Source organism: Salmo salar, chromosome 05 (genome assembly GCF_965601325.2).
Source record: "Salmo salar chromosome 05, fSalSal1, whole genome shotgun sequence".
Taxonomy (NCBI): domain Eukaryota; kingdom Metazoa; phylum Chordata; class Actinopteri; order Salmoniformes; family Salmonidae; genus Salmo; species Salmo salar.
The window spans coordinates 15,687,294-15,700,271 of record NC_138295.1 but is presented as its reverse complement, the minus strand read 5'-3'; the positions used below and the strand labels follow the sequence as shown (position 1 = coordinate 15,700,271).

The following is a 12,978-nucleotide window of genomic DNA, read 5'->3' as shown; positions in this document are numbered from 1 at the left end:
AGGGGCCTAGCCCAAACCATGAAACAGCCCCAGACCATTATTCCTCCTCCACCAAACTTTACAGTTGGTGCTATGCATTCGGGCAGGTAGCCTTCTCCTGGCATCCGCCAAACCCAGATTTGTCCATCTAGACTGCCAGATGGTGAAGCATGATTCATCACTCCAGAGTACGTGTTTCCACTGTTCCAGAGTTCAATGGTGGCAAGCTTTACACCACTCCAGCCAACGCTTGGCATTGTGCATGGTGATTTTAGGCTTGTGTGCAGCTGGTCGGCCATATAAACCCATTTCATGAAGCTCCAGATTAATAGTTATTGTGCTGAAGTTGCTTCCAGAGGCAGTTTGAAACTCAGTAGTGATGTTGCAACCGAGGAAAGCTCTACGCGCTTCAGTACTTGGCGGTCCCGTTCTGTAAGCTTGTGTGGCCTACCACTTCACAGCTGAGCCGTTGTTGCTCCTAGACGTTTCCATTTCACAATAACTGCACTTACAGTTGACCGGGGCAGCTCTAGCAGGACAGAAATTTGACAAACTGACTTGTTAGAAAGGTGGCATCCTATGACATTGCCACGTTGAAAGTCACTGAGCTCTTCAGTAAGGCCCTTCTACTGCAAATGTTTGTCTATGGAGATTGCATGGCTGTGCGATTGATTTTATACACCTGTCGGCAATGAGTGTGAGTGAAATAGCCGAATCCACTAATTTGCAGTGGTGTCCACATACTTTTTGTTATGTCGCTTTTGTGATCAACCCTGGATTTGTTTGTTATTTTGCTTATCAGGTGCGTCTGGAGTGGCCTACAGATCTGGCAGTAAACCCCATGGATAACTCTCTGTATGTACTGGAGAACAACGTTGTACTGCGCATCACTGAGAACCACCAAGTGAGCTTTGCTTCCATATCAATTATTGCCATATAAGCAGTTATTACGATTAAACAACTGTCGTAATATAATCAGTTATCACGATATAATCAATTATCACAATACAAGCAGTTATCACGATATAAGCAATTATCACGATATAATCAGTTATTGCAATACAAGAGGTTATCGTGACTTAAACAAAATCATGATGCTATTATCATATATGTATTATTTTAATATCTGTATCTTAAATAACATTATTTCCCCCAGGTGAGCATCATAGCAGGACGGCCCATGCATTGTCAGGTTCCAGGTATAGACTACAGCCTGAGTAAGCTTGCCATCCACGCTGCGTTGGAGAGCGCTACAGCCATCGCCCTGTCTTACACCGGAGTTCTCTACATCGCTGAGACGGACGAGAAGAAAATCAACCGCGTCAGACAGGTACAACACCTTTGTTGTTAAACATTAAAAAGTAGCTTTACCTTACTGCATTGTTGGGTTTGGAGTTTGCAAGAAAGACATTTAATTGTACTTGTGCACGTGACATTAAAACTTGAAACTTCACTTTTCTGTCCTCCATCTCTTTTCTAAAACATTCTGTCTTTCCTCTTCCTTGTCTCATCTCTGTCATTCTCTCTCTCTCGTTTGTTGTCTTTCCCCCCTTCCCTCTCTCTCAGGTATCCACTAATGGCGAGATGTCTCTGCTGGCCGGCGCCACGTCAGACTGCGACTGCAAGAATGATGTCAACTGCAACTGTTTCTACGGCGACGACGGCTACGCGCCCGACTCCGGCCTCAACTCCCCCGCCTCGCTCGCCGTCTCACCCGACGGAACGCTTTTCATTGCCGATCTTAACAACATACGCATCAGAGCCGTACGAGCCAATCGACCCGGCCCGTCAGCCTCGGGGGCGGGATCAGGATCGATGATGGGACAATACGAAGTTGCGTCGCCACGGGAACAGGAGCTCTACGTGTTCAACGGTGATGGTCAACATCTACAGACCGTGAGTCTGGTCACAGGAGAACCGTTATATAACTTCACCTACGGGCCAGACAGAGAGCTAGCCATGGTGGTGGACAACTGCAACAACACTGTCAGGGTGAGAAGGGAGGGTCTGGGCCAGGGGGGGAGTTCTGGCCTCCTCAGACTGGTGTTACTGCCAGAGAACCAGGTGGTGACCCTGGGTCTGGACCCTGCTGGGGGGTTGAGGAGTGTCTCAACCCAGGGACAAGAGGTGGCCCTACTGGGGTACTCTGAGAGTACAGGACTACTGGCCACCAAGGCCGACGAGACCGGATGGACCACCTTCTACCAGTGAGTGGGATGTGAGGGTGGGGTGTTTTTATGCATCTGTCAAAAGCGGACACTTCAGCAGCACTCAGGGTCACATATTAGCTGCATTGCCTGGCACACATCGAGCTAGGATTTGTTTACAGTCCACTGCTGCCCCCTGGAGTTAACTTCTGTCACACAAGTGTCTGCTTCAGTCAGAGCTAACAGAACTGACAGGTGTTAGAGGTCCATAGAGGTTTGCTTTTGTCACTGCACACACACCCATACACACACTTTCTGCTGAGACCTGCCATGTTAAGAGAAATCCACGGAGACCAGCTATTCCCAGCTCCTCTGTACAAGTAAGCTGTGAGAGGAGAGGAGAGGAGAGGAGAGGAGAGGAGAGGACTGAAAATGACAACTCTGAAATCACATTAATTAAGGACTATTTTGTCACTAGTTATCCCTATCTTCCCAGGTGGGACAGTGAGAAGTAACCTCTATATGTCTCTCTCCTCCAGGTATGACAGTGAGTAGTAACCTCTATATGTCTCTCTCCTCCAGGTGGGACAGTGAGAAGTAACCTCTATATGTCTCTCTCCTCCAGGTATGACAGTGAGAAGTAACCTCTATATGTCTCTCTCCTCCAGGTGGGACAGTGAGAAGTAACCTCTATATGTCTCACTCCTCCAGGTATGACAGTGAGAAGTAACCTCTATATGTCTCTCTCCTCCAGGTGGGACAGTGAGAAGTAACCTCTATATGTCTCACTCCTCCAGGTATGACAGTGAGAAGTAACCTCTATATGTCTCTCTCCTCCAGGTATGACAGTGAGAAGTAACCTCTATATGTCTCTCTCCTCCAGGTGGGACAGTGAGAAGTAACCTCTATATGTCTCTCTCCTCCAGGTGGGACAGTGAGAAGTAACCTCTATATGTCTCTCTCCTCCAGGTGGGACAGTGAGAAGTAACCTCTATATGTCTCTCTCCTCCAGGTATGACAGTGAGAAGTAACCTCTATATGTCTCACTCCTCCAGGTGGGACAGTGAGAAGTAACCTCTATATGTCTCTCTCCTCCAGGTATGACAGTGAGAAGTAACCTCTATATGTCTCTCTCCTCCAGGTGGGACAGTGAGAAGTAACCTCTATATGTCTCACTCCTCCAGGTGGGACAGTGAGAAGTAACCTCTATATGTCTCTCTCCTCCAGGTATGACAGTGAGAAGTAACCTCTATATGTCTCTCTCCTCCAGGTATGACAGTGAGAAGTAACCTCTATATGTCTCTCTCCTCCAGGTATGACAGTGAGAAGTAACCTCTATATGTCTCTCTCCTCCAGGTATGACAGTGAGAAGTAACCTCTATATGTCTCTCTCCTCCAGGTATGACAGTGAGAAGTAACCTCTATATGTCTCTCTTCTCCAGGTGGGACAGTGAGAAGTAACCTCTATATGTCTCACTCCTCCAGGTATGGCAGTGAGAAGTAACCTCTATATGTCTCTCTCCTCCAGGTATGACAGTGAGAAGTAACCTCTATATGTCTCTCTCCTCCAGGTGGGACAGTGAGAAGTAACCTCTATATGTCTCACTCCTCCAGGTGGGACAGTGAGAAGTAACCTCTATATGTCTCTCTCCTCCAGGTATGACAGTGAGAAGTAACCTCTATATGTCTCTCTCCTCCAGGTATGACAGTGAGAAGTAACCTCTATATGTCTCTCTCCTCCAGGTGGGACAGTGAGAAGTAACCTCTATATGTCTCTCTCCTCCAGGTATGACAGTGAGAAGTAACCTCTATATGTCTCACTCCTCCAGGTATGGCAGTGAGAAGTAACCTCTATATGTCTCACTCCTCCAGGTATGACAGTGAGAAGTAACCTCTATATGTCTCTCTCCTCCAGGTATGACAGTGAGAAGTAACCTCTATATGTCTCTCTCCTCCAGGTGGGACAGTGAGAAGTAACCTCTATATGTCTCTCTCCTCCAGGTATGACAGTGAGAAGTAACCTCTATATGTCTCTCTCCTCCAGGTATGACAGTGAGAAGTAACCTCTATATGTCTCTCTCCTCCAGGTATGACAGTGAGAAGTAACCTCTATATGTCTCTCTCCTCCAGGTGGGACAGTGAGAAGTAACCTCTATATGTCTCTCTCCTCCAGGTGGGACAGTGAGAAGTAACCTCTATATGTCTCTCTCCTCCAGGTATGACAGTGAGAAGTAACCTCTATATGTCTCACTCCTCCAGGTATGACAGTGAGAAGTAACCTCTATATGTCTCTCTCCTCCAGGTATGACAGTGAGAAGTAACCTCTATATGTCTCTCTCCTCCAGGTGGGACAGTGAGAAGTAACCTCTATATGTCTCTCTCCTCCAGGTATGACAGTGAGAAGTAATCTCTATATGTCTCCTCCAGGTATGACAGTGAGAAGTAACCTCTATATGTCTCTCTCCTCCAGGTATGACAGTGAGAAGTAACCTCTATATGTCTCTCTCCTCCAGGTATGACAGTGAGGGTCGTCTGGCCAATGTAACCTCTATATGTCTCTCTCCTCCAGGTATGACAGTGAGGGTCGTCTGACCAATGTAACCTATCCTACTGGCATGGTGACCAGTCTGCACCGGGAGATAGAACGTTCCATCAACATTGACATAGAGAGCTCCAGCAGAGACGATGACGTCACCGTTATCACCAACCTGTCCTCTGTGGAGGCCTCATACACCGTGGTGCAAGGTGGGACATACACACACATGCATACACACACATGCATACACACACCCCACAGTTTAAGGGACACACACACATACACACACACCATGGTTCAAAGTGAGATACATCATATTAGTATCAAATCAAATGTATTTATTTATTTGTTTGTCACATGTGCCGAATACAAAAAGTATAGACCTTACTGTGAAATGCTTACTTACAAGCCCTTTACCAACAGTGCAGTTCAAGAAGAGTTAAGAAAATATTTACCAAATAGACTAAAGTAAAAAATAATAATAATAAGTAACACAATAAGAATGACAATAACGAGGCTATATACAGGGGGCACCGGTACCGAGTCAGTGTGTGGAGGTACAGGTTAGTTGAGGTAATTTGTACATGTAGGTGGGGGTGAAGTGACTATGCATAGATAATACACAGTGAGTAGCAGCAGTGTAAAAAAGGGAGGGGGGGTCAATGTAAATTGTCCGGTGGTGATTTGTATGAATTGTTCAGCAGTCTAATGGCTTGGGGGTTGAAGCTGTTGAGGAGCCTTTTGGTCCTAGACTTGGCGCTCCGGTACCGCTTGCCGTGCGGTAGCAGAGAGAACAGTCTATGACTTGGGTGACTGGAGTCTCTGACAATTTTCTGGGCTTTCCTCTGACACCGCCTAAAATATAGGTCCTGGATGGCTGGAAGCTTGGCCCCAGTGATGTGCTGGGCCATACGCACTACCCTCTGTAGCGCCTTACGGTCAGATGCCGAGCAGTTGCCATACCAGCAGGTGATGCAACCAGTCAGGATGCTCTCAATGGTGCAGCTGTAGAACCTTTTGAGGATCTGGGGACCCATGCCAAATCTTTTCAGTCTCCTGAGGGGGAAAATGTTGTGTTGTGTCCTCTTCACGACTGTCTTGGTAAGTCTGGACCATGATAGTGAAAACCACGGTCAAGCTGTAACTTCAAGCTGTAACAACGTTCCAATTAGACTACAGACTGCTGTGTTAAGTCAGCAATGTCTCAGAGTATTAATGGTTGTCTATCTATACAGAGCTCCACTCCAGGGTAGTAATTGGAGAGAAGTTATTCATCTAGTGGGAACAACAAGAGTTATCTAAGGCGTGTGTGTGTGTGTGTGTGTGTGTGTGTGTGTGTGTGTGTGTGTGTGGGTAAATGTTTGGTTCTGAATGAAAGTTGAAAATACGTATTTTTCAGGCGTTGAACATACAGTTCCAGTCAAAAGTTTGGACACACCTACTCATTCAAGGGTTTTTCTTTATTTTTACTATTTTCTACATTGTAGAATAGTAGTGAAGACATCAAAACTATGAATTAACACATATGGAGTCATGAAGTGGCCTCCCTGTGGCTCAGTTGGTAGAGTATGGTGTTTGCAACACCAGGGTTGTGGGTTTGATTCCCACGGGGGGGCAGCATGGGGGGAAAAAAAATAAAAATGTATGAAATGAATTGAAATGTATGCATTCACTACTGTAAGTCGCTCCGGATAAGAGCGTCTGCTAAAATGATGTAAATGTAATGAAGTAACCAAGAGCCACCCTTTGCCTTAATGACAGCTTTGCACACTCTTGGCATTCTCTCAAACAGCTTCATGAGGAATGCTTTTCAACAGTCTTGTAGGAGTTCCCACATATGCTGAGCACTTGTTGGCTGCTTTTCCTTCACCCTGCTGTTCAACTCATCCCAAACCATCTCAATTGGGTTGAGGTCATGTGATTGTGGAGGCCAGGTCATCTGATGCAGGACTCCATCACTCTCCTTGGTCAAATAGCCCTTACACAGCCTGGAGGTATGTTTTGGGTCATTGTCCTGTTGAAAAACAAATGATAGTGCCACTAAGCGCAAACCAGATGGGATGGAGTATCGCTGCAGAATGCTGTGCTAGCCATGCTGGTTAAGTGTGCCTTGAATACTAAATAAATTACTGACAGTGTCCCCAGCAAAGCACCATCACACCTCCTCCTCCACCACTTCACGGTGGGAACCACACATGCAGAGATCATCCGTTCACCTAGTTTGAACCAAAAAACTCAAATTTGGACTCATCAGACCAAAGGACAGATTTTCACTGGTCTAATATCCATTGTTCGTGTTTCTTGGCCCAAGCCAGTCTCCTCTTCTTATTGGTGTCCTTTAGTGGTGGTTTCTTTGCAGCAATTTGACCATGAAGGCCTGATTCACACAGTCTCCTCTGAACAGTTGATGTTGAGATGTCTGTTACTTGAACTCTGTGAAGCATTTATTTGGGCTGTAATCTGAGGCTGGTAACTCTAATGAACTTATCCTCTGCAGCAGAGGTAACTCTGGGTCTTCCTTTCCTGTGGCGGTCCTCATGAGAGCCAGTTTCATCATAGCGCTTGATGGTTTTTGTGACTGCACTTGAATAATCTTGACATAGTTCTTGACATTTTCCAGATTGACTGACCTTCATGTCTTAAAGTAATGATGGACTGTCCTTTCTCTTTGCTTATTTGAGCTGTTCTTGCCATAATATGGACTTGGTCTTTTACCAAATAGGGCTATCTTCTGTATACCACCCCTACCTTGTCACAACACAACTGATTGGCTCAAATGCATTAAGAAGTAAAGGAATTCCAGAAATAACGTTTAACAAGGTACACCTGTTAATTGAAATGCATTCCAGGTGACTGCCTCATAAAGCTGGTTGAGAGAATGCCAAGATTGTGCAAAGCTGTCATCAAGGCAAAGGGTGGCTACTTTGAAGAATCTGAAATATAAAATATATTTTGATTTGTTTAATGAACACTTTTTTGGTTACTACATTATTCCATATTTGTTATTTCATAGTTGTAATGTCTTCACTATTATTCTAAAATGTAAAAAATAAAGAAAAACCCTGGAATGAGTAGGTGTACGTTTGACTAGTACTGTATATATTTTCTAGACAATGAAATCAGGTTGATTTTTGGTTCTGAATAAAAGTTGACAATATGTCATTTTTAGATGTCTATGTTTGGGCCAAATCAAGGATGGTCCTGACTGGACGAAGTCTGAACCAAACATAGACGTCTATGATTGGTGTCATGGGCGTCGTAAGGATAGGACCAAGGCGCAGCGTGTAAAGTGCTAATACTTAATTTATTTGATGAAAACTCTTAAACAAAATAAACAAATGATGAAAAACAGTTCCATAAGGTGCACAGGCTATACAGAAAATGACCATCCACAAAACACAAGTGAAACAAACCCCAACTAAATTTGGCCTCCAATTAGAGGGAACGACAACCAGCTGCCTCTAATTGGAGGTCCTACCAAAACCCCAACATAGAAATAGAAAACTAGATTTAAACATAGAAATAGAACCTAAACCAAAAACACCGAAACACACAAAACAAACACCCCCTGCCACGCCCTGACCAAACTGCAATGACAAATAACCCCTTTTACTGGTCAGGACGTGACAATTGGTTCAGATTTGATCCGGACTGAACCAAAAAACAGACGGAAATCAGGGCCGGTCCAGATTGCACCAAAAAAATGATTCCTTTCCAGACAGGACCAAAACAAAAATGTCCAAAAGGAGTCAGCATCGGTCCGTGCTTACTGAGGTATAGCCAACAGCAGGGATGTGCAATTCCAGTCCTCTGGGGCCAGAGTGGTGTCAGGCCCACCATTTGTAAAACAGGCTGTTGTAATGGCTTTTTTAGTCCTGATTCCTGTGACTAATCAATTTGGCTATTTAAGCTGTGAGTATCAGCTACCCAACTTTATCCAGAGGAGTGCTCCTGAGCCTATTTGCAATGTGTTTACACAGTGGGAAATACAGAAGTATGTTCTATTTCACTATGATCAGCTCCTAAAAAATGTACAGATACAAACTTCAAACCGCTGATCATGATCGTTTAGACCACGGGATGAAACTCCTGGACAGTAGCCTGATTATCCATATTGTCAATTTTACTTTGAACTGTCCTGTTTTTATTATATGCTGTTTAACATGTTAGCACATTTTTTTTATTTGGGTGCCATTTAGGTTAGGCCATTTGATCAGAGAAACCTGCATGGTGCAAAAAGTGTCTCTCATTACATGATCATACATTTTATCTCCAGTCTGTAGGCTATAGAAAAGGTTGCATTCTCTTTTGTACCATAATGCTATATCTGTTATAATTTATGTCAGTGGTGGAAAAAGTACCCAATTGTCATACTTGAGTAAAAGTAAAGATACCTTAATAGAAAATGACTCAAGTAAAAGTGAAAGTCACCCAGTAAAACACTTTAGTAAAAGTCTAAATGTATTTGGTTTTAAATATACGTCAGTATCAAAAGTAAATGTAATTGCTAAAATATACTTAAGTATCAAAAGTAAAAAATTCCTTATATTAAGCAAACCAGACTGCACCATTTTCTTGTTTTTTTTTCATTTACAGACAGCCAGTGGCACACTAGAACACTTAGACATCATTTACAGACAGCCAGTGGCACACTACAACACTTAGACATAATTTACAGACAGCCAGTGGCACACTACAACACTTAGACATTATTTACAGACAGCCAGTGGCACACTACAACACTTAGACATAATTTACAGACAGCCAGTGGCACACTACAACACTTAGACATTATTTACAGACAGCCAGTGGCACACTACAACACTTAGACATTATTTACAGACAGCCAGTGGCACACTACAACACTTAGACATTATTTACAGACAGCCAGTGGCACACTACAACACTTAGACATAATTTACAGACAGCCAGTGGCACACTACAACACTTAGACATTATTTACAGACAGCCAGTGGCACACTACAACACTTAGACATCATTTACAGACAGCCAGTGGCACACTACAACACTTAGACATTATTTACAGACAGCCAGTGGCACACTAGAACACTTAGACATCATTTACAGACAGCCAGTGGCACACTACAACACTTAGACATCATTTACAGACAGCCAGTGGCACACTACAACACTTAGACATCATTTACAGACAGCCAGTGGCACACTACAACACTTAGCCATAATTTACAGACAGCCAGTGGCACACTACAACACTTAGACATCATTTACAGACAGCCAGTGGCACACTACAACACTTAGACATCATTTACAGACAGCCAGTGGCACACTACAACACTTAGACATCATTTACAGACAGCCAGTGGCACACTACAACACTTAGACATCATTTACAGACAGCCAGTGGCACACTACAACACTTAGACATCATTTACAAACTAAGCATTTGATTTGTAGTGAGTCCGCTAGATCAGAGGCAGTAGGGATGACCAGGGATTTTCTCTTGACAAGTCTGTGAACTGGACCCTTGTCCTGTCCTGCTAAGCATTCAAAATGTAGTTAAAATTACATAATTTTCTTTAGGAATGTAGTAAAGTAAAATTATTCAAAAACATAAATAGTAAAGTACAGATACAAAAAAACGACTTAAGTAGTAGTACTTTAAAGTATTTTTAATCAAGTACTTTACACCACTGATTTATTTTAGATCTTTTTTTGACGGGACGTTGGTGGAGCTTCGCAGCGATGTGTCTCTCCCACAGCTCCTTGGAGAGGCGCGCTGGGACAAGACAGTCACTGCCTTTGACAAAGTCGGCACTGCTTATTACAGGGCGGCATCAGCGCTCACCTAAAAAGCCCATATGCCACTGGTTGAAAGAAATTGTCATTGTTGTCGGGCAGAATTCTGTGAAGTTTTATGTGTTGTTGGTGACTTGGTCAGTCAATCTGCCGCAATAGGCTCAGCCTAATCCTGCCTAGTGAGCGGGCTGGCCTTGTCTCTATCTTTGTGTGTCTCTGTGTGTGTGCGTGTGTCTCTGTGTGTGTACGTGTGTGTCTCTGTGTGTGTGCGTGTGTCTCTGTGTGCGTGTGTGTGTATGTTTGTGCGTGTCTGTGTGTCTGTCTGTGTGTGTCTGTCTGTGTGTGTTACATGTATTACAGCACAGTGTTCTGGTCTGCTGTGCTGAGACACTGGTTTTAACAGCTTGCTTTGCTCCCCCCTCTCTCTTTCTCTTTCTCGCTTTCTCTCTCTCGCTCTCTCTTTCTCTCACCTTTCTTTCTCTCTCTCATCTCTCTCTCTCTCTTTATCTCTCACCTCTCACTCTCTCTCTCTACCTCCCGCTCATCTCTTTCTCTTCCTCCCTCTCACCTCTCCCTCTCTCTCTACCCCCCTCTCTATATATATATATATATTCACTTCAATTCAAGGGACTTTATTGGCATGGGGAACATATGTTAACATTACCAAAGCAAGTGAAGTAGATAATATACAAAAGTGAAATAAACAATAAAAATGAACAGTAAACATTACACTCACAGAAGTTCCAAAAGAATAAAGACATTACAAATGTCATATTATGTATATATACAGTTTTGTAACGATGTACAAAAGGGAAAATAAATAAGCATAAATATGGGTTGTATTTAAAATGGTGTTTGTTCTTCACTGGTTGACCTTTTCTTGTGGTAACAGGTCACAAACCGTGCTGCTGTGGATGGCACACTTTGGTATTTCACTCAGTAGATATGGGAGTTTATCAAAATCGGGTTTGTTTCCAAATTCTTTGTGGATACGTGGAATCTGAGGGAAATATGTGTCTCTAATATGGTCATACATTGGACAGGAGGTTAGGAAGTGCAGCTCAGTTTCCACCTCATTTTGTGGGCAGTGTGCACATAGCCTGTCTTCTCTTGAGAGCCAGGTCTGCCTATGGCGGCCTTTCTCAATAGCAAGGCTATACTCACTGACTCTGTACATAGTCAAAGCTTTCCTTAAATTTGGGTCAGTCACAGTGGTCAGGTATTCTGCCACTGTGTAGTCTCTGTTTAGGACCAAATAGCATTCTAGTTTTCCCTGTTTTTTTGTTAATTCTTTCCAATGTCTCAAGTAATTATCTTTTTGTTTTCTCGTGATTTGGTTGGGTATAATTGTGTTGCTGTCCTGGGGCTCAGTGGGGTCTGTTTGTGTTTGTGAACAGAGCCCCAGGACCAGCTTGCTTAGGGGACTCTTCTCCAGGTTCATCTCTCTGTAGGTGATGGCTTTGTTATGGAAGGTTTGGGAATCGCTTCCTTTTAGGTGGTTGTAGAATTTAACAGCTCTTTTCTGGATTTTGATAATTAGCAGGTATCGGCCTAATTCTGCTCTGCATGCATTATTTGGTGTTCTATGTTGTACATGGAGGATATTTTTGCAGAATTCTCATGCAGAGTCTCAATTTGTTGTTTGTCCCATTTTGTGGATTCTTGGTTGGTGAGCGGACCCCAGACCTCACAACCATAAAGGGCAATCTGTTCTATAACTGATTCAAGTATTTTTTGCCAGATCCTAATTGGTATGTCAAATGTTATGTTCCTTTTGATGGCATAGAAGGCTCTTCTTGCCTTGTCTCTCAGATCGTTAACAGCTTTGTGGAAATTACCTGTGGCGCTGATGTTTAGGCCGAGGTATGTATAGTTTTTTGTGTGCTATAGGGCAATGGTGTCTGGATGGAATTTGTATTTGTGGGCCTGGCGACTGGACCTTTTTTGGAACAACATTATTTTTATCTTACTGAGATTTACCGTCAGGGCCCAGGTCTGGCAGAATCTGTGCAGAAGATCTAGGTGCTGCTGTAGGCCCTCCTTGGTTGGTGACAGAAGCACCAGATCATCAGCAAACAGAAGACATTTGACTTCAGATTCTAGTAGGGTGAGGCAGGGTGCTACAGAATTTTCTAGTACCCTCGCCAATTCATTGATATATATGTTGAATAAGGTGGTGCTTACGCTGTATCCCTGTCTTACCCCATGGCCCTGTGCGAAGAAATGTGTGTTTTTTTGCCAATTTTAACCGCACACTTGTTGTTTGTGTACATGGATTTTTTAAAGTCGTATGTTTTTCCCCCAACACCACTTTCCATCAATTTGTATAGCAGACCCTCATGCCAAATTGAGTCCAACGCTTTTTGGAAATCAACAAAGCATGAGAAGACTTTGCCTTTGTTTTGGTTTGTTTGTTTGTCAATTAGGGTGTGCAGGGTGAATACGTGGTCTGTCGTACGATAATTTGGTAAAAAGCAAATTTGACATTTGCTCAGCACATTGTTTTCACTGAGGATATGTACGAGTCTGCTGGTAATG

At 43.6% G+C, this 12,978-nt stretch overlaps 1 protein-coding gene across 1 annotated transcript in view; it reads left to right on the top strand.

Annotated features, from left to right (window-relative positions):
- The window catches only part of LOC106604330 (teneurin-2), a 276,175-nt gene that overhangs the window by 241,545 nt on the left and 21,652 nt on the right, over positions 1 to 12,978 (top strand). The window contains 4 exon segments of the mRNA XM_045717935.2: positions 782 to 883; positions 1,136 to 1,309; positions 1,546 to 2,186; positions 4,696 to 4,871. Of these exon segments, the coding sequence (XP_045573891.2) occupies positions 782 to 883; positions 1,136 to 1,309; positions 1,546 to 2,186; positions 4,696 to 4,871 (1,093 nt within the window).